Here is a 21781-nt window from a genome sequence, read left to right as displayed (position 1 = left end):
CGCTGGTGAGGCCAGAGCACTCAGGATCCTATTGCTTCCCACAAGCCCCACCTCTGAACATTGCTGCACTGGGGACTGAGTCTTTAACACATGAGTTTTTGGGGACACTTCAGATTCCAACCATAAAATCTGCAATTGGAGGTAGTCTTTAAAGAGGCAACTAATGTAAAATGAGGTGATTGGGCAATGTGACTAGTGTTCTTAAAAGGAGTTAAAGTCACAGACAGACACAGGGGAATGACCATGTAAAGAAGGGAAAAGACGGTCATCTACAAGTCATAAAGTGGAGTTGCAAAAGAAACCAGCCCTGCTAGCACCTTGGTCTCAGATTTCCAGCCTACAGAACCGTGGGAAAAATTCTGTTGTCTAAGCCACCCAGTCTGTGGTATTGAGGACAACTGCCTTAGCATGCTTGCTAGCGCAGACTCTAGCAGGAGAAGGCCTCAAAAGACTGGTCATCCATGATCAGGGTCTGGTAAAAGTCAGCTTGGAAGAGTTGAGGATTCCAAGTTGTGTTCTCAATTGGAAAGTTCTCTATTTTCCCGTGTACTTGTTGATCATTCAAAAAAATCTCTACTACTTTCAGTTCATCAAAGTGGCCTTATCAGTGCACCCTGCCCTGATCCTGGTGGAGGCTGCCTCCCCTCCCGTGCATGAATCCTCTCATCGACTCTAGTCCTTCTGCACTTTGTCCTTATATAGTAGCAGTTTGTGGTGGCTTCTCTTCCCCCTGTGGACAGTTGCTAATAGCGACCATTCATGTTTCTATCCCCAGCACACTATCTGGCACATGGAGGGTACTCACTGAGTAACTGTTGAATTGGATGAGTTACTTTTCTCTTGGGAATTCATAACCCAATGAGCTCCCACCCTCCCAAGGACATCTATATGGCAGCAGGGGAGACCCTCACCTAACAGGGAAAAACCCAGGAAATTTCAGGTGATAGGAATAGGGAAGCCTTTCTGGGGGGCCTCAGTAGGAGCATACCACTTGCCTTTTCCTCAGGGATGGGGGTTGTACAGAGGCTGATGGCGACGATAACGATGGCAGTGAGTCCACAGAGGAGGAGGGCAAAGTACAGGTAGTGAAAGTCCTTCAGCACAGTCGGCCTCCTGTCCACCTCCCCGCAGACTGGGGCTGGGAATGAGAACTCCAGGCTCATGCGCACAAGCCCCACTCCCAGACCAAACATGAGGCCCCAGAAGGCTCCCTGTGGAGAGAGGGCAGACATGGGCAGGGGTGAGATTGGGGGAGCAGCAGAGGGGGTGCCCCACCCAGGAACCTAAAAACTGCTGTGCTCCTGAATCTCTCCCCCACTGGCTTATTACAGTGTTCAGCAAGCCCATCTTAGCGAGTTCTCCATTAATGCTGAGACTTTGTCTTGACTTAAAAGGCAGTCAGAGGAGTGAACTGAAAAGGCTTAGGGCCTTAAAGCTGGACTACGATTTGAACTGAGGCTCCATTTTGAGTGACCCTGAACCAATGCCTCCACCTTGCTGGTTTGGAGTTTTCCCATGTGTTATATGAAAACAGAAATTGATAAATTCTAAGTAATAGATGGTCGATAATCAAGTAGAATGGGATGTGCTTTTTTAATATGCCAAGAACTCTAGTAACCTCTTCTCAATCTGACACCATGATAAACCAGAAATCAGAATAGAGATTTCCCCCTTTCTCTCTCTCTCTCTCTCTTTTTTCTTTAAAGAAAAACTCTGGCACCACCCATTTATTATATTTCCATTCGTCCCTACCCTGTACCTGTTCCAATTATGAAACAGTCAGATGTTGTATAATTTTAAAATGAGACATCAATCCTGACCTTAAAACTCAGGAATGAACAGACACACCCAAAATTCAACTGTCCTGCTGTGCACCATGGTTATCAGCAAGGTGAGACAGCAGACACCGTGCTTACACAGGCCACCAAAGGAGGGGTCTCTGTGATCTCCTTCATGATGAACTTCAGCTCTCACATTGGTCTTGGGGAATCATTCCCGTGATGTCCCATGGTACAGCCAGCAGAGTTGGGCCTGTCTCTTCCAGGCGACCCTGGGGAGTAACCAAGGTTCCAGTTCCAGTATCTCTAGCTCCCCCAACCTCTGTCAGATTTCAGTGCAGTCACACATGGGATGTGTGTGCAGGAACCCTGGGAAGTCACACTTTGGCATTATTCTTATCATTGCTGTTATTTTGTTTACATGTAGAACGTTCCAGTGTTAAAGACTGAAATCAGCCTAGAGATCCTCTAGGTCTGTTTTTTGCTTTCACAAACCATGTTCCTCATGTTCAGAATGCTCATCCTCTCCCACTAATCCTTTAGGTCTCAGCTTTTCCCTTCCTCCAGGAAGTCTTCCCTACCCCTCTTCCAGGAATCCCATTGGTTAGAGGGTGTGCACTTTTCTTTTCCGACAGTTATTGTACTTTATTATTTTTGCTTATGTACATCATACATCTTCTCCCTGCTGGCCCCACAAAGGCAGACCTATGTGAACCTTGTAAACCATGACGACATCCCTGGAACTGTCATAATCAGCTTGATAACTGTGGAGTGGATGAATGAATCTAGACCTGGAGCTATGTTCAGGGAAATGGAAACCTAGAGGGCCCATGTGTTTGCCTAAGGTCTTTGAGACCAGCAGATTGACAGACAGGACTCTAGACCCTCCACTGTACAGGGAGAGATAGGAGGACTGCACTCACAGGCTCTGTGACCCTCTTGCAGAAGATGGCCAGCAGGAAGAGAGCAGTGATAGGTGGAGCCAGGTAGCTGGTGACAGCTTGAATGTAGTCAAAGAGTTGCCCACTGTTGGAGCTCTGGATAATAGGGATCCAGAGGATGCTGATGACCACCAGGAACACCACAAACAGCCTGCCAAGGAGAGCACAGGGTGTGTGAGGCACACTCACCGGTGGGCATGACCTGTAGCAGGTGAAGGTGATGCACAGATACCAGGATGGGAGAAGAGAGGGGAACACATGACCTCTGGATCAGAGGTTAGGTAAGAATTTCAAATACTAAGATTCTGGAATATAGACTGTGAAAATTCCATAAATCAGAATTTCAGAATCCAAGAGACTCAGAAGTGCAAAACCTCAGCATTTGCATATTGGATGTCTTTTTTTAAATTAATTTATTTTTGACACTTGGGATTAAACCTGGGGCACTTTACCACTAAGCTGTATCTCCAGTGCTTTTTTATTTTGAAACATCGTCTTGCTAAGTTGCTGAAGCTGAGCTTGAACTTGCAATCCTCCTCCTCAGCCTCCTGAGTTGTTAGGATTATAGGCATGCACCACCGTGCTCGGCTGGATGCCTTTTAGATCACCCACACCCACCCCAGTCAGACCTCTGGGCTCTGTGTGTGGCATACCTTTCCTGCTCTTTGCCTTCCAGCATCTGTGCAGGATAGCTCCCTCCTCCAGGATGATTCCAGCCTCCAAGGACCTCTCCCTTCTCCAGTCTCCTTCAATTCTAAAATACCCTCCCCTTTACATTTTCACTAAGATTAAGGCAAGAACTTCACCTTTTTCTCCTCACTCCCCCTTGACTAATCCTTGCTTAGTCTTAAATCCCCAAAGCATTCTCTATAGATGTGCAAATAAGTTGAAAAAAATTTTTGGATGTGCTGAATGCAATAATACATGTGACCAGGAGATGGTGCCCACACCCCACTGATGAATTAAATAAATGGCAGCAAAACTTGGCAGTTGGTGAATAAAAGATAAGGAACACTTATGGAAGGTCTCTGTGCACTTATCCTCCTCTTTCCTTTTCCTCCCATTTTCCCTCTCTCAGCCCCCATTAGAGCAGCAGTTACCAGTCACCTCCCTGTTGTTCACCCTCCTCCTCTGCCCTACTCTCAGATCTGGCAATGATCACTTCCTGTACCAGGGCTGGGACTCCAACAGAGCAGAAGGCATCCAGGTGGAAGGAACAGTGAGTACAAAGACAGGAGCAAGATGTCTCAGCTCATATACCTATGTGCCTATCCACCAGGGAGGGAGAACACACTTTACTGCAGAAACCTGAGTAAGGGAGGCTTAAATTATGAAGCAGAGATTTCAAAAAAGGACCCTTAACCGTTCCTATGCAAACTATAAATCGCCAGCCTATTGAGAACTAGAAAAACTCTCCACCAAGTTATGCTTTTAAAAGCACAAGCTGATTCCTACAAGATAAAGTTCAAATTCTTTAGCACCGCATTCAAGACTCTGCATCATGTGGAGACAACTTTCCTCTGAACATCTCCCTTGATGCAGGTCCCTCACTGTGTTATCTCTGTTTCTGCCCTTCTCATGAAACTGTGAGCACCCTGAGGCCAGGGCCACATGATTCATCCTAGTGTGACGCGTGGTGGTGTTCGGGGTCAGGGATGGGGGGCAGGGGGGGCGGGGAGACTGATGGATTAGATTCACAGCATTCCTGTTACCTGGGGATGACAGCCAGAGTTGACCTGAAAGACCCTGGAGGGTGAGCTGCATGCTGACTTTCCTCCCACTTACATAGTTTCCTTTTCATTTCTTAAGTGCTCTGTCATCTTCTCTCAATTACCCTGTTGATCCATTCCAAGAGAAAGTCAAATGGGCAGAAAAGAGATTTTTCTCTCCATTATTCTGGAAGGGGAAGAGTGGTCCAGAGATGGAGAGGGACTTACCCAAGTCCCATAGAAAGTCAGCCCTAGAACCTAGTGCTCTGGCTGCCAGTCCAGGGCCCAGCCCCAGACAATCTTCTACAGAAAGGGGGTGCTCTGGGAGGGTGGAAGGAAGGATCGGCACACCTGCCCACCACCATCAGCTCCTGCTCTGTTGCCTTCCTGCGGAAGCGCTGCCACACGTCGATGGTGAACAGGGTGCTGCTGCTGTTGAAGATGGAGGTGAGTGAGCTCATGAGGGCCGCCATGATTACAGCGATCATCAGGCCCCGCAGACCTAGGGAGAGACAGGTGCTGGTGGTCAGTTGGCCCAGTATGTGCTCTGTCAGGACCATGGAGGCTGCAGCAGTGTCAGAGTCAGGCGTCTGGGTTGGGGATGCCACAGGAAAGCTGTTGGTGAGGTTCCCATCTAGCGCATATATGGAATCAGGATATCCATGATGCCCTAGTCCAGGTTCTGACCAGCCTCTGCTTCTACAGGGCCTCTTGGCCTTGGGTGACTCACTGTCCTCCTGAGCCTTGGTTTCCTTATGCATATCATAAGGTGTGTGTGAGACTAGGTGATCTTTAAGGTCTGGAGCTTTGATGTCTCAGCCTGGGTTTCACAGCTGTATACAGTTATTGGGTCCCTGTGATGGAGGCAGGAAGGTGAATATTTATAATTGTTTGTTTTTATTTTATTTTTTAAAAGAAAGCGTTTTCTATGACCACATGGTGGTGCTGGGCTAAATCCTAGCCCAGGAAATAGAAGCCTGGGCTGTTTCCTGGCTCATTAAGTAACTAACTAAATGATTGTTCTTTGGACTTCTCTCTCACTCTTTTTGTGTCCTGTGCTCTTTTTCCCCCACCCGAACAAAGAGAGAGTCACCCACTGACTCTCTGACAAGCTTCTGGAAATACAACTCCTCCTCACTGGGGGAGACAACTTCCCAGCCCTGGTCCCACTCAGGCCTCTTCACCCCAAAGTCCATATATTTAATCACTTCCTGGAAGACTCACAGGTGCCTTGGACTCAGGTTCCAAATTTAGGTGTCCATCTTCCTCTGGGCCCTCTGCTTTCCTCTGCAGTTAATAATATTTGTCTAGCTCCCCCATGAGACACCTCCGTTCTTCTCGCTCCCTCCCCATCCATCGGCCCCTCCTTGGCTCCCCACCTAGTGGGCTTCCCACCATCCCTGCTATTTCTTACTTCTTGTTTTACCAGAGGGAGGGAATACCTCTACACATGCACTGCCTTTGAGGTCCTCAGTCTCGGTATCATTATTAACCCACTTTCTAAAGACAAAGACCTGGGAGTCCTCTTTGATCCCTCTGCCTTTCTTGCTCCAAAAATGCAGTGAGTCAACAAGATCTTCCAATTCTGCCTCACCATTGACTTTAAATGGCTTCTCTCTATCTCTAAAACCTCTGCCTTGGTTAAGTCATTAGTGCCACTTACCCAGATCAATGAAGACCCTCACTGATGTCTCCCTGCCTCCCCCAGTCCTATCTCCATGCCGAATCCTCCACAGAGAGTGGTCCTTTTGAAGCACAAATTCAGGTCCCCAGAGCCCTCCACTGCCTTCAGAGAAAAGGACAGGCTGTAGAGCTCAGCTGCCCATCACCTTTCTCCTTGCTGAGTCCACCCTGGGCTGCTTTGGGTTCAGACCATGCTCTCTCTCCTCCTCCCTCTGGGCATTTGCACAAGCAAACTCTCCTCCCTACATTTGCCCTGTCCCTCCAGCTTTGCCTGAGGCATTCCTTGGAGTTCAGCTCTGTTTCCCAGACTTCCTCAGGGAATCTTTCCTGACATTTCCCCTGAGGCTGGGTCTATGGCTCTGTAGTGTTCCCTTAGTCCCAGCAGTTGCCATACTGGTAACCCTAGTGAGTCTAAGCTGCATAAAGCCTGAGAGCAGAGACCTTCCTTTCTTTTATCTCTGCATTTTCAACACCAGGACAAGGGCAAGCACATGACAAACATTTGTGACAGTGTGTGTGTGTGTGTGTGTTAGAGTGTGGGGTGCAGAGGTTGATCTTTCTCTTCCCTCTTCCTATCCATTTGATCCATTTGAAGGGCAATTTCTTACTGGACAGTGGAGATTGGAGGAGGCTAGTAGGTGGGCGGGGAGAGAGGACTCACCAATGGGCATGAGACCCATGACCAGTTTGGGGTAGGCAATGTTGGAACATCCCACTCGGGCCCCACAGACTCTTTGGCAGACATCAGGGTCCACGCAGCCCACCTCATCTGAAGAAGGATGAACAGAAGTCAGTTGTGGGATCCTAAGCCTCCTAAGGTTGGACCACTATTTGCTTTTGACACTGTAGGGTTCACTGGAGACTCTGACCTTGTCAAGAAGGTCAAGAGGCAAGTGGTATCTGGTTTCTTGAAAATTTCTTGCCCATGAACAACACAGCAATGCTTGATAGACTCCTTGGGTTTTAGGTCTTATATATTGAAGGGGCCAAGAATGACTTGATTGGTTTTGATTTCCATAAAAAGGGAAAATAGGATATAAAAATGGCACTCAGATACAAATTTCTTCTGATGAAGCGCTTATTACATGTTTGACTCACAAAACCTAAAATGCTTACTGTGTGATCTGAGTAGAAAAGGCTTTCTAGTCCTTGCTCTGGCCCCACCTTACCCAGGAGCACCTCCTCTGGAAACCCCTTGCAAACTGCATCCCAAGCCCAGAGAGCTCTTACCTGGGTACAGGGCCCGGCTGATCATGCCAGGCATGACAATGAAGAACATGGGGAGGATCTTCAGGTAGCCCCCCAGCACTGAGCCTCCCTTGGCATGGGACAGACTCTTGGCGGATAGAGACCTCTGCACGATGACCTGAAATGGCAGCAATGGAGGAGTGCTGCTCTCACTGGGGAGAGGCTCAGGTCAGCCACAGCTGAGCCCTGACACTGGTCACTGCCTGTGTCTCCACTCAGTTCCAGATTGAGGTCCAGCTCTCTGTGTATTCAGGTACCCATTTTTTGTTGTGGTTTTTTTGATTTTTGGTTTTTATTGGCAGGAATCCATCCCAATTCCTGGTGGGTCAGGCCAAGCCTGGTGGGGACCCTTACCTGGTCTGTGCACCAACACCAGGTGGCCAGTACCGAGAGTCCAAAAATGAGACCTGGCCATGGGATGTCTCCGCTCACAGGGTTCCGAAGCATGTGGAAGGCATCAGGCCGTGGGAGGTGACAGGTGGTGTTGGGCACTGTGGCATTGGGGATGGCCTCCCTGTACCGCTGCTGTAGGCCTGGGTACCAGCCCACCTCCTGAAAACCTGTGGGAAGAGACATAGTGAGAGAAACAGTCCCGAGACCCCACTAAGCTTGTACTCCCAGCTCCCAGACCCATGCATTCTCCTTGGTTAGAAGTGACATAAGGATTGGAAGCGGGAAGGGAGATTGGGGTTTTAGGCTCAAGATTCCTGGTTCAGAGTAGAGAGAATCCTGCTTTTTTGAGAGCCCTGGATTAGAAAGGGGACATGGCTCCATGCTCAGGAAAGTTCCATACAACTGACAAAGACAGATCAGAGAGAAATTCGGGGGTGAGAATGAGATGTATTTAGGGCTCCTGCTTACCCAGAAACATGAGGACCAGGGCTCCCCCAACCATGATCACTGTCTGCAGAGCATCTGTGTAGATCACAGCTGTGAGGCCCCCTGGGGGCCAAGGAGAAGCCTCATTAGTCATTGCGAACAGAGGGTTCCTCTTCAGGTGCCTTTCCTGTGCTTGGCCACACCGAGGAGACCCAAGAAGACACGGAGCCCTCTTAGCAGTGGACTCTGGCCACCTGCCTTTGCCTACACCTAAAGCTCCTCTCAGTCCCACCCTGGGAGGATGGAGGCTGGTCACAGGCCTTGTATTTATTGGAGTTTTTCTGTACCTGACGGAGTCTGACTGTGGTCTTTGTGCCATAGCTTCTTTCACTGTTGTTGCTACTATTCCACTCCATTCCTTCTTGTGCTGTCAGCTCTACCAGGAGCGCTCTCTCCTTCCCCTCCCACTGCCCACCTGGATGCCTCCTGTCTTTCAAGGCCTACTTAGCTGTGAGTCAGCCAGTGTCCCTGGATACACAACCTTGTGTGAGATGCCTTGAAGGAAACAGGAGAGGGTGGGTCTGAAGCCTTTGCTCATGGTGACTCTGGTCCAGCAAGAGCTCCTTAGTCTGTGCCCTGCTTCCTGACACAGGTGGTCTTTTCAGTCTTTCTGTCTCTCCTGAGCTGTCTACCTGGCTCTGTTTCCCCGTTTCTTCCCCTCTCATCCCCTCTTCCTGTGTCCTGCTGTGTGTTTCAGTCTGTTCCTCTGGGTTTACCTCTTGTCCTACATCTCTGTCTCAGCCCCTATTTGTCTCTTTCTCTCCCTCTTTTTCATTCTCTCAGGATTGGTTTTCTCTGTCCTCTGTCCCTCTCTCTTTCTTTCCGTGTGTCTCAGTCTCTGCACACCCACGTGACCTCTCTGCCCTACCTGCAATGGTGTAGACAGCTGTCACCACCAGCAGGATCGCTGTGGAGAGATAGAGGTTCCAACCCAAGGCCATCTGGATGAAGAGGGCTCCAGAGAAGATGTCAGTCTACAAGAGCAGAACCAGGACCCACAGGTCAAGACTACCAAAGGCCCTCGGTACGACAGCTGTAGGTATGCCACCAGTATTACCAGTTCGGCATACCGACCCTCAGCCTTCATTTGCACAATGAAGATGAGCCTGAAGCTCCACAATAAGGAGTATGGGCTTGATTTTGTAGACACTGAGGAGCTCTAGATACTTTAAAGCAAAGAAGTACTGTGTAAAGCTCTGAAAGTAAGAAAAATCTAATTGGCTGATAGGCTGGTCTGTTGGCCATGAAGGGAGTGGTAAGAAATGAAGTGGAAGATTGAGGAAGTGAGGGTGGGAGCTAGGGAAGGAGAAGAAGAGGACATTTAGGAGGAGAGAGTAGGAACTTAGCAGGTTGCTGATGCTCCTTAAAAGAACAGAGGTCCACTTGGCTGCTGAATGAACCCATAGGTGACTCAGTGTGGCAGGAGCCTTAGTGCTGGTGACTGTGAGTTCTGGGTAATCTACATGTTTGGGTTTATTAGAGGACTTGAGGGGGCAGCCTGTGCCTAAACTGGCAGGCTTGGTGGAAGAAGAGGCCTTAAAGATTTTTCAGCCCCAGACCTGACAACCGAATGACTTAGTTGCCATTAGTCCAAGCTCGCTGACTATATTCCACGCTTTATAACCCGTCTAGGTCTATGACATGGAGAGCGGAAGGACCTGGACTGGGTCAAGGGACTCAAACTTTAGTTCTACTTCCAGGTCTGGCTTTCTGGGTGAACTTGGGTGAGTCATTTGACCTGTCTGGGTTTGTTTCCTGAGTTTACATTCTAGGCAATTAATGAAGGGTTTCTGAATGGAGAATCAGTCAATGAAAGGATCACCGAACAGAGGAACTCTAGACTGTGAGTTCTTTGAACGTTGGGGCTGCCATTCAATTCAAACGTTCATCATTCATCTCTGATTGCCCCACTGCTGAGGGAGCACAAGGGTTAAAAGTACATGGGTCTATCCTTCCTCTCTTTTACCCTTCCTTCCTTGTATCATCCACTAGTCATTCTTTCCTTCCTTCCTCCTCCATCACTCCCTTCCTTGCATTCAATCTGTGATTGTCAGTTTCCTCTCAGCATCAAGCCCATGGTACTGCACTCAGAAGTTCCTAAATCAGCAGTTTCAGGATCAAGCTGGGCCCCTGAGTGGTACCCACCGATATCTTGGTGAAGATGTAGAGGATGAGAGACAAGACAGACATGTACACCTGGATCCTCTGGCCCCCAAATCTTTTCTTCAGGTACTGAGGCATCGTGACCACACCAGCTGCGATGTACACAGGGACAAAGATCCAACCGAGGGCCAGGAGAAGGCAGGTTGCCTGGGAGAGCAGAGAGAGGATCCAGATGGTGAAGGAAGGTGGAGGGCAGCCTGGTACCCAGAGGCAGTGTGTGCAGAAAGAGAACCCTGAGCGGGGAGGGAGAGGACCTGGCGCCCAAACCCAATCCTTCCAGGCGACCTCAGGTGAGTCCCTCTGCGTCCTCCAGGTCTTGTTTTTCTCATCTATAAAATGTTTTCTCAATTTACCATGCAAACTTCTAAGCACCTCTGTTTCTCTCGCCCTAAGGCCGGGGATGGAGATAGTTTCAGACCCTCAATATCCCAGAGCATCCAGGTCAGCTTCTCACATTCCACTCAAAGCCTCCCACGGCAAGGCCTCCAGCAGCTCCTGTCCCAGCCAGGCCGATGAACAAGCCACTTCCCACATTGCTGGACATCAGAGACGCTCCAATCTGCAAGACACAGATGGGGTCAAGGGTCAGGGCTAATCCGAATCAATCTGGGACCAGGACCATGATCAGTGAGGAGGAGGCACGGAGCTAATTTATTGGGCACTGCACTGGGCACCTCATATGTCCTGATACAGGTAAACTCCATAATCACCTGGAGGAAGGATTTTAATCTTCCCAATTTGCAAAAGAAAGAAATAATGCCAAGAAAAATGAAATCACTGCTCCAGATCACCCAGTGAATATGTGGTAAAGTAGGAAAGAAGGGAAGCCAGGGCAAGTAGGCGTGTATAAGAAGGGCACTGGGACCTTCAGCCTGAGGGTGTCCAGGGAGAAGGAGGCTGCAAGCCCAGGAAACTCCCACAGGAGGCCAGGAGGCCCTGCCACACCCCTAGTTCCTGCTGACTCCAGGGCCAGGCCAGGCAGAGGGAGGGGCCGAGAGGCTGAGCACAGTGCAGGCCAGTCTCTGAGTTCCTCTTTCTTCAGGAGGGCAGCCAGTTCCTCTAAGGCAGTAGGAGGCCTAATAATGGCAGTGATGATGCCAATCATCAGAGCAGTTGGTGCTTGGGCAGCATCGCCAGGAGCAGGTCATGTTCTACGAATACAGTCTCTCGTTTAATCCTCATGACAACCCAGTGAGGTGGGTGCTATTATTGCTATGGTTCAAACAAAAATCCCCCCGAGGTTTATGTGTCCTCAACATGTGGCACTATTGGGCAGGGGTAGAATCTTTAAGAAGCTGAGTCCAGTGGGAGGTCTTAGGTCATTGGGAACATGCCCTTGAAGGGAATTATGAGACCCTGGTCTTCTTTCTTTTTTACTCCCTGGCCATGAGGTGCACCATAATAAAACTTTTTCCTTGATAATTTGATTCTCTACTATATTTGTTCTGGTAACACGAAACTGATTAACACAGTTATTATCCCCATTTTACTGATGAGGGAATTGAGGCATAGGTAAGTAAGTTGTCCAAGTCCCAGAACAAATAAATGACCAAATGAGGATTCACATCCTGGCTTTCTGTCTCCCATAACCATTAGACAAATGGTGCTTGACACCTAATAAACATTTGTTCAATGTTATGTCTTATTATTAGATGGGATCCAGGACTGGGAGGGTGGGAGGGGGTGGGGGCAGAGGGAGGGCCTCTGAGGCCTGGGAAGAGGCTTGAGGAGAACTTGGGGACAAGACTGGGGGCTGAAGGGAAGATCTAGGCTCTAGTTTCATACTCATGTCACCTTAACAAAAATCACTTTCTCTCTTAAAATCTTGTCTTCCTCAGCTATAAAATCTGGACACTCACCTCTTCCCAACATCTTGTTCCCAGAGGTGCTGGGAAATAGAAAATGATAAGAAGGGAAAAGGATTGGGAAATTCAGAGAAGAGGTGACAGCTCAGGGTAAAGGCATGGAGATGTGTGGCCTGGTGTGACTGAGGACCTGGTGCTGCCTCTACCCCAATATGTGTGCATGAAGTCACACACACACACGTGCACAAACACACACGTGCACATACTTGTATTTCGTGCTCACACACTCAAACACACATAACACACACACATATGTACTCACAAACTTGCATGTACATTCACACACACGAACATATTCATGCTCACACATGAGCACACCTTGCAGACATGTTCACATACAAACATTCTTACATGCACACTTACATATACACATTCTCTTCCACACACATGGGTGTGCTCACATGCATTTTCACATGTACACTCACACTCGTGCACACACATGTGCACAACACAGTCACACACACAAACACACACACATATGCACAAAGCATGGACCTATGCACACACTCACATGCACTCAGGCACACACTCATTCTCATTCTCAGGTGGCCCAGGTGCTGGCAGGGCTGGGCTGGACCACCTAACCAGAGCAGAGAGGACTGGGCCCCTGGCTTCAGAGGAAGAGTGTCTCCCATGAGCAGTGAGGCATGTCCACCTCACCCCACCCAGAAGATTTGGACGAGGTCATGGGGGAGGAGGACCATTTGAGCTTCTAAAGCAGGGATGGCTGCTGCTTTAGCTCTTGTGGATTTCCAGCCACATGCCCTTCTTGGAGCACAGTCTCAGGACTGGGTGGACAGCCAGACACACAGCTCCAGCAGTAGTGGACAGAGCGTCCCTGACCTGAGGGATGGTTGTGGGCCCCGCCTCAGGCTGAACCCAGGTCTCTGGTGCAGAAGGCACAGTTCACAGCCCTGGGCAGCACATCCTCTTTTCCTCATGGGTTCCCACACTAGGTGGGGGGTCACACATAGGAACCTGCCAGGGACACTCCTTCTGCTGGAAGGCCTGTGGATTCCCTTATACCCACATAGGGACCCAGAGCTCTGCCCTCTGCAAGTGAACCGCCAGTCAGCCTGGGTTCCTAGGCCCTCTCTGGACCTGGTCAGAGGAGCCCACTGTCCTGCTTCTTTATTCTTGACCTGAATTATTTTCAGGGCTGTAATTAGTGGGGGCCATGACTGAGCAGAACCACTTCCAGGGACTTTTCTTTCTCCTAATGTGGGTGCGGCTGGCAGCTCCAGTGACCTGTCACTGTCCCTGTCCCTGTGAGCTCTCAGGCCCTCAGCACCCCCACAGCCCTGGGGATTCTGTCATGCTAGACAGCTTGAGAGGTCCCTGAATCTAGTTCTTCCTACCTCAGACACCCAACCCTAGCAGAGAGCCCTGCAGCCTCCTGGGTTTCCTCCACTCTTGGTGTGGAGGTGGTGGGTGGGGAGGTTGTGAGAACCAGGACAGGTGGGACAATGGCTGGTGCTGTGTGTGAGTGTGTCTGAGTGTGTTATTGTGAGAATGTGAGTGTGAAAGTGCAAATGTATGAGCAGGGATAGGAGTGCATGTGTGAGTGAGTGTGACTGAGTGTGTAATTGTGGGTGTGAGTGCTCACAAGTGAGTGAGTGGGACATGCCTGGGTGTGTGGACAGCTCCAGTTTCCACTGGGCTGAGGGTTCTCCTGTTAGTTTTCCTGGGCAGGGCTTACCTCATTCCCTGCCATTCTGGGAGGAGGAAGTTAGTTCTGAGGACAGGTGGAAATGTGGGGTGGGTTGATGGGAGAGACTGGGGTTTTTGTGAAGGTTTGGTGTCCAGTTTTTTGAGGTGGCTGGGGATTTCTGCTGATTCTCTTCACTTGTGTGCTCTTTGCTATACGCTGATGTGTCACTGTCCCGAAAAAATTTTTTTCTTACCTCCCCCTCCAGTCCATGCCACTGCCTGCAGCTCTGGGGCTTCCTCTGAGCTCTCAAAAGCCCTGGTGCCCATACCTAGGAGGTGCCCATGGGACACTTGTCTGAAGGGTGTGTTAGCGGGTCACTAGCTTGCAGGGTGGATCAGAGTGGGAGGCTGTTCCACTGACCCAGAAAGAGAGGCCGAGAGGAGTTCCTGATCAGTGGGAGGAGGCAGGAATTTGAGGCTCCACATGGGGAGGGGAAGGAGGGAGGTCCACTCACAGGCCACCAGCTCATGGATCTTCCCGCCAGGAAGTAGCCACCAATGGTCCCTCGGCTTGCACGGATTGACGACTGGAAAGGAAATGGCAAGACACAAGGACTTCTTGAGTTTCTCCCAGGCCTCTGCCCTCCCTTCAGGTGCTAAGGGGTTGCAGAGGGTGAGAAGTGAGGCAGGGCGGAGCTGCCTGAGCGCTGGCAGGTTTTGCCATTTTAAATTATGCATCGTTGGGAGAGCTGCTTCCTCTTTGTGAGCCTTGGCACCTTTTCCCCAGATCTGGTGTGAAAAGCAAAGGAAGTAAAGGATGTACAGGAAGTAAAGGATAAACAGCCAGTGTGCCCCTTGGTAATCAGTGTCCCTTCACTCCCCTCCCCCCAGTCTGCTTTCAGGACATGGTTTGGAATCTCAGTCTTTGGTGCATGGTGACTGCCTCTCCTCTCCTCCCACCTGGGCTCCCACACTGGAGAGGGGCAGCCATTTGACCCTTTCTGATGGGGATTCTTGGCCTTGGCTAGGATGACCAGCTGTGTTTGGGGGCTTCCCTTAGCCTGGCCTGAAGTCAGACCACACTGCTGAGCCCCGTCCAGGACTATGGTGGGAAGCAGCAGGTGGCCAGCCTGTTTGGGCTGTGCTCTGAAGATCGAAGGGGAGTGAGGAGTGCAAGCATGTTCGCTGGGGATCCGGGTCCAGGGCAGGCACTGGGCAGGGAAGGGTGAACTCAAAGCATGTATTCTGATGCAGAGGGCAGCAGTTCTCTGACTGGGTCTGAGATACAAAAAATCCTTGATGGTAAGAAGGAAACGGGGAAGGAAATTGGTGACTAGAGGGCCTTGTGCTTGTTCAGCTTTTACTTGCGCTTTCCCGTGTCACCTCTGATCCTACTGGAGGCCATAGGAAGCACACAAGTTTAGTTCACAGATGAGGAAATGCAGCCATGGGGCAGGAAACAGCTCGTCCAGCTCACAATAGAGTTGGCACTTCTCACTCTGGCCACCTCCTGCAAGCCACTGAGCACCTGCCTGCCTGCTTCTTCCTTCCATCAGCTCTGGGAGGCAGGGACTGTCACCTCCCCTTACAGGGGAGGGGACTGAAGCTCAGAAAGTGTTCCTGACATAGCTACAGCCCAGGAGGTGACTAAATGGGACTTGGATCATAGTCTGCCTGGCAGCTGTCATAAGGTGCTGGCCTCTCTGCAGAATGCTATGGTGACAATAGCAATCAGGCACTGTGCCAAATGCTTAGATGTGTCCCGTCACTGAATGATTACAACTTTCTACAGCCTCGATCTTACTCTCCATGTCCACATGAGACAAGAGAAGATCACACAGGCTTCCACATTCCCAGGGTCATGTGACTCTGATTGCCAGAGTTAGGACCTGAGCTAGGGGATCCCTGACATCAAAGCCCAGCTCCTGCCCAGGGCCACAGATCCTGGGAACAATGGAGAACAGAGGGACTTTGGAATATGTTTGGTGCCCTTCCCTGAGAATACACGAGCCCAGCTCTTTGACCTAGATGTTAATAGTATTCAGAGAGGGCTAGCAGTCAACCTTTCTCCACATTGGGGGTCTTGAGTTGGAGAGGCAGAGTGAGGCTCAGAGTGTCCAGGGATGATGGACACTGAAAATGTCAGGTGCACAGAGAGGAAGATGGACATAGGCCCGCCAGGCCTGGCCAGCCTCTGACTCGCAGTGTGACCTCTGGCAGGCCAAAGTCCTTTCTGGGCCTCAGTTTCCTTCTTTCTGGAAGGTTGGGTTTGGGGGGGATGATTCCTGAACTCAGTTCCACCTCACTTCCCTATGGCTCTGTGATCCTCTTCCTTCTTCCCACCGCTGCCCCCAGCTCCACCCTCCCTTGCCAGGCCCTGGCCTCATGCCCCACTTACCCAGATCCCCACAGCAGTGACGAAGACAAAATAGGTGACCACCACCCCAATGTCGTAGGCATGCAGGCTAACTTCAGAGCCCAGTGCTGAACGTGGAGCTGCCTCGGTCCTGAGTAGGGCCCCTGAAGCTCCAGGCACCATTGCTGCCAGCACTGCCTCATCTGCTGGAGTCAGTCCCCGCGGGCTGGACTTTGAGGCGCTCCTGGTTTCATTCCTTTCCTTTAATGATTAATCAACCCCAGGTTCCATTAGCCTTTGAGAAAGCCCTGAGGCTGGCACATAAGTTACTGCCCACTTTTCTCCCAACCGCCAACCATCCCCTGCAGGACTCCTGCCCTCCCCCCCTTTCCCTGCTGCCCCTACGGATACACACACAGGTACACACACATGCACACACCCTTACTACCCTCAGAGAAGCAGGAGCAGGAGGAGGAGGAGAAAAGGACCAATGTCATAGAACCCAAGCTTTCAGAAATCAAGGTGTTCTAGTTCCCACTGTGTGGAGGGAAATTGAGGCCTAGGAAGGTAGAGCCAAAGCTTGGCTGGAATCCAGCTCTCTTAATCATCTGTTTGATGCAAGTTCTCTTCACCCAGTGGGAAGGAGATGAGGGAAGAGAGGGGAAGTGGCCACCAGCACCCTTGCAAGGCAGCCAGTATTTCATGTACTCTCTGTGTAACCCGTGGGGGGTCTCATGTTCCCTTTCCTACAGTAGGTCACCGAGCCCCAGGAAGAGACCAGCGTCATTCTAAGGAACAGAGCAGGACCTTCTGTGACAAGGCAGGACCAGAGTTCACATCTTCTGATGCTGGGTCCATACAGCCTCTCCTGTGCTGTGACAGATGGATGGAATTGGTGGGCCTTCCCTGAAGAGGACATAGAATTCTCTTGGTCCAGGAAAGACCAGCTTTGAGTGCTCAGGTAGCTACCTTCCAGTTTCAGCTGCACCTCTCACCAAAGTGCAGACCACCTTGGGCAAATTGCTGAATGTCTCTGAGCCTGAGTGTCCTCATTAATGTGACCTGTGCTGGTCTGCCTTGCAATGCCCATCTGAGACCCTCTGTAAACCTGAGCTACTGCATGCTCTTGGGGTTAATATGGAGAAACTAACATGGACCACCATCTAGCCAAGGAGCCCAGAGGTCTGGCATGAAGCATGCCTGTTTACTTAGTCTTTCCAAAATAGCTGCATTTGGGACATTTCAGTCTAGTATCGCCTTACATGCAACTGTTGCATACACAGGTCAGAGATCAAGGTTGGAGCAGGTAAAGGATCTTTGCTGGCCCTGAACCTATGGGACCCCCAGCATCCTATGAGAATCCCAGGGCTGGGTAGGGGAGCCCTTCCCTTTGTAAGATAAAGAACGTGAGAAGCAGGGTCCTGGCCATTACTCCCAGGACACCCTGACCAGAATTCCAGGCATAGGCCAAGCTGTACTCCAAGGAGCAAGGACATTGATCTTGGAGTAGGTTAGGTTAGTTTCTAGCTGGGACAGGGCCCAGCAGAATCCAGCACCCATTGGCATTAGATGCCAGAAAGGTAGCTCAGAGTGTTCGCAGAGGCAACGTCTTTCGCATCTGTTTGATGATGAATAAGAGTTTATCAGATAAATGAGAGGATCAAGGGGAACAGGAACAGAATTAGCAACATCAGGAAAATGTGAAGGACCAGCTGTCACAGAGGGTTGCTCTGACAGGGTTGGGTTGAGCTGTATGGAGGAGCAGAGGGAGATGAGGCTGGCAGATCCTTGGGTGTTAATCAGGGAGGGAGAAAGACAGGTCTGAGCTCAGATCACTGAGAATACCATAGAGAAGCCTCCCAGGAAGAAAGAAGGGAAGAGAAGGAAGAAGAGTATAGCAGAAGAAGGCACTGAATCTGCACTTCCTCTTGCCTTCCCCACCAGGAAGGGCCCACCTGACCCTCAGGGTTGCATGCACCCTGTCACCTACCACCTCATGGGTTTTTGAGACTGAACCTCAACACTTGCACATTTGGCCTAATTCTAAACCAGCAGATTTGGGCACACAGGAGCTGTGGCAGGGAAACCTGGAGAGCTTGTGACCCTCAGTCGCAAGGACCAGGGTCTGATTCCAACCTGAGACATGGAAATGGCAGGAACTTCAGCTGTGGTGTAACTGGGAGGTGCTGATTTGGAACTGACTTGCAACCTGGGCTGGGCAAAAATAGTGTAAGGATTGTGTGTGTGTGTGTGTGTGTGTGTGTGTGTGTGATGACTAGATGTGCATTTCATGCATGAAAAGACAGTGGGGGATCTTAAATCCTGTCCATAGGCCACCTTGATGGAGTAGGGCCTCAGCCTACACAAACTGAAAGTGAACACTGAATTCCAGAGGCTGTGGAAGAACACTTGGTGCTCTGACTGGGGAGCCCGCCGGGCTGAGGGATACTGGAGACTCCACAGGGAGTGTCATCAGGAAAGGGTCAACCTCTTCCCTCCTCCAGTCCATGAGCCAGGACCGTCTTAGAAGAGTCCTACTCCAGTCAGAACTTTCCTGCTCCCCCAAACCTCTCCCTCCTCCTCACACTGCAGCTTCTAGGGGTCAGAAGTAGGGCTCCTCAAGAGCAAAGGAGGTGAATGGAAAACAGCAAGTCTACAATATCTCCTTTTCCTGAGGCTGAGAGCTGAAGCCAGCCCCAACTGGGGGTAGGGCCTTGGGGGAGAAGTCTTGCCTCAGAGTGAAGATTAAAGTGCTGAATAATCTAAGGTGCTTGACATAACAATTTCTGAATAATATCTAGATTGAAACTGTGTTTTCAGACTCAATGTGATACCAGATAGCCAAAGAATATGACTCAGTGGTAACCAGGAAACTCACAGAACTACTTGACTTTTAATCGAGGGGTAAGGGAAAATGTGTACTCCGTTGAACCATTTGCTTAAGAAGATCACTAGTAGGCTCACACATCTGGGTTCAGCTTGTTCCCCCTGTAGTTCACAGTACATGGACGACAAGGCCCCTGTTTCTGGCATCCACAGCCTGGGTATTCCTTGGGCTTTTGGCCCTGCCCTTACCAATGATTCTGGAAACCAGAGTTCTGCTTGGAATCCTAGGACCAGCAAACCCCTCTAGCTTCACAGCCTTGCCCTCTTAGGTCATTATCCCAAATGCCAGTCCCACTGGGCACCTTGTGCTTCCCATTGTCCTACACTCTCCCTGCTGTGTCCGCCCCGCCCTCTCTCCTCAGCCAGGTGAACCCGTGGCTCTCTATTCCCAAGCGCCCCACTGGCAGGTGTCCGTGGCTTCCGCCCTGTGACACCGCCCTCCACAGCCGCTTTCTCTCGCGCCCTTCAGGTTGGGGTTGGAGCCCTCCTTGCACTTCCTTGCTACTGCTTCTACTCCACGGGGTTCCCAGAAGTGCCGTGCTCCCCCACCTCTGGGTCCTGGTGGGACCCTGGTGCATCCTCCACCAAGACCTTCCTCAGCCTTCTCCGACCCCCAGCCTGGGAACACCCACAACCCCAAACTTCTCCCCACTTATCTCTCTGTAACTGCTGATTTGGGGCTTTTCTGCCTTGGGAGTGAGTCCTCCAAGGTCCTTGCAGTCTTCTTTGCATTCATGTCCCCCGTGACAAAGTCAGTGATGGGGTCGTGAGACCTACTTTTTATAAACTCCTCTTGGGGCTGCCACGGGGGACGATGAGGAAGGAGGCAGCTGGTGCAATGGTATTGGTAAGGAGGGACACTGACTGAGGGGGCAGAGGGGGTGGTCCTGGCTGTTCTTACTGAGCTGGGCACACACTGACCTGGGTAGCTCCCCACGCCCCTTCCCTTGGGGGGTCCTGCCTCCACTGGTTGGTCCTTCCCCTTCTTCAGTTCCCAGTGCCCGCAGTGCTCATTCCCTGCACAGAGCCATGTGTGAGAAGCAAGGAAGGACATGGCACCAGGATAGGTCAGAGGGGAGCCTCTGGCCAGAGAAGGTGAGGCCCTGAGCTCGGTGACTCAGCTGCTGAGCAAGCAGAATGGTCCTCGCTGCCACCCTCAGTCACACTGCAGAACCGGCTGGTGCCAGAAGGGAGCTTCTTTCTGGCCGCTGCTTGCATGCTCCCCTGTTTCCTGCAAATGCTTCTCTCCCCAAGAAGAATCTTGGGCAGTCTCTCTGTACTTCCAACTGGCCTCCACCCTGGCAAGTGTCCATGGTTTGGGTTTTAAAGTCAAATTCGACTGAGTCTAAAAGCTCCTGTACACCACTGTCTGTTCCCTCCTGGCCTTACCTGGGGGAGGGAGAATCTGGAAGGGGCATGTCTCCTGGAGGTATAGGAATCAGCACTGTGTTGCCCCTTCAGATGGGAGCTCTGAGCAGGGTGCAGAAGTGGCTGGGCTGGGGCAGGAGCACCTGTTTCTGAGCCCCAGTTCTAGAGACCTTGTCAGCCCCTCTCCTGCCACCCTAACCTCATTCACCCCTCCTTCCCTGCTATTCTTGTCACATACCTGTGTTCGGCTCAGTTCAAATCTCAACACAGCTCTGTGTAATTCTGCTGTCAGTCCATGCCACTCCACAACTCCAGGGGCACCGCTCCCCAAGAACACAATGCCAGTGGCACCCCAGCATTGTATTAGGCAGTGCCTGCGCTCTCTCACTGGGGCTGGACAGAGAAGCAAGATCAAAGAAGCCTGTGCAGACAGGCTGGATGCTTGCTATCAAGAGGAAGGAGGACTGTGCAACAGGGTAAAACTGAGAAAGGTGCTCACCCAGACCCAGGGGTGGAGAAAAGAGAAGAAAATCAGGGAGAGTTATAGGCTCTGCTCTCTGAACACTTACCTCTGCCAGACCTGACTGACCTCTGTCTGCACAACCTGGGCTGTACAAAACTACCTGGGGCTCAGTGTCCCAGTCTCAGGCTCCTGGGCAGCTCCGAGGACGTCGCAGCTTTGGCCTGAACTCCCACAGCTGCCCTGACAGCTCAGGTAAGGCTGGGATGAGCCCTGGCTCCACCCCTGGTGAGGGGGGAGGGGAGGTTCTGGACTCTCACTCCAGTCCCCTGGGCCTTGGGTTCTGAGGGACAGTAGACACTCTGCAATGTGTGGTCATGGAGGAAAGAGAGTTTGCTCTCAGTGCACTGTTACCCAGGCCCAGAGGTCAGGTGGGAAAGGAGACAATGTCAGAATGAGGTGCTGTCCCTGCTGCCACGGGCAACCGTGCTCCCACACACCTGGGCAAACAGGTTTCTCAAGACAGGAGGAGGGCACAGATGTAAACTGCAGGACGAACAAGGACAATGGCCACTGTGCTTAATCATGCTGTATTGTATACCAGAAATTAGCCAAGAAAGCAGAGCCTAAGCGCTCTACCATACATAGCAGGGTAACTAGGCAGGGATAGTGTGTTGACTGACGTAATCATTTTACAACGCATTATTGGTGTTTCTAATTATCACATTTTAAATATATTTAATTTTAATTTTTAATTATACCTTAATAAAGCTGGGAAAAAGTAAAATGAAATAA

At 50.8% G+C, this 21781-nt stretch overlaps 1 protein-coding gene across 9 annotated transcripts in view; it reads right to left on the bottom strand.

The window, feature by feature from the left end:
• The window catches only part of SLC5A9 (solute carrier family 5 member 9), a 30128-nt gene extending 8877 nt beyond the window's left edge, over positions 1–21251 (bottom strand). Inside the window, exons 1-13 of one of the 9 annotated variants that reach the window (XM_079154324.1) lie at positions 21096–21251; positions 16315–16533; positions 14432–14503; positions 10856–10960; positions 10384–10548; positions 9107–9212; positions 8221–8301; positions 7714–7919; positions 7342–7477; positions 6773–6880; positions 4780–4930; positions 2702–2870; positions 996–1211 (exon numbers count right to left, since the gene is read on the bottom strand). In XM_079154324.1, the coding sequence (XP_079010450.1) occupies positions 996–1211; positions 2702–2870; positions 4780–4930; positions 6773–6880; positions 7342–7477; positions 7714–7919; positions 8221–8301; positions 9107–9212; positions 10384–10548; positions 10856–10960; positions 14432–14503; positions 16315–16455 (1656 nt within the window). In that variant the 5' untranslated portion in view covers positions 16456–16533; positions 21096–21251. Of the gene's footprint in view, positions 1–988; positions 1212–2701; positions 2871–4779; positions 4931–6772; positions 6881–7341; positions 7478–7713; positions 7920–8220; positions 8302–9106; positions 9213–10383; positions 10549–10855; positions 10961–14337; positions 14504–16314; positions 16534–17079; positions 17188–20547; positions 20831–21095 lie in introns of those variants that run through there. The other 8 variants (XM_079154325.1, XM_079154321.1, XM_079154326.1 and 5 more) reach the window with 8 other exon arrangements.
• Between the last annotated feature and the right edge of the window lie 530 nt (positions 21252–21781).

This window comes from Sciurus vulgaris (genome assembly GCF_902686455.1).
Source record: "Sciurus vulgaris genome assembly, chromosome: 1".
NCBI lineage: Eukaryota > Metazoa > Chordata > Mammalia > Rodentia > Sciuridae > Sciurus > Sciurus vulgaris.
Note: the sequence above shows the minus strand (reverse complement) of the source record. Positions and strands in the feature narration are given on the sequence as shown.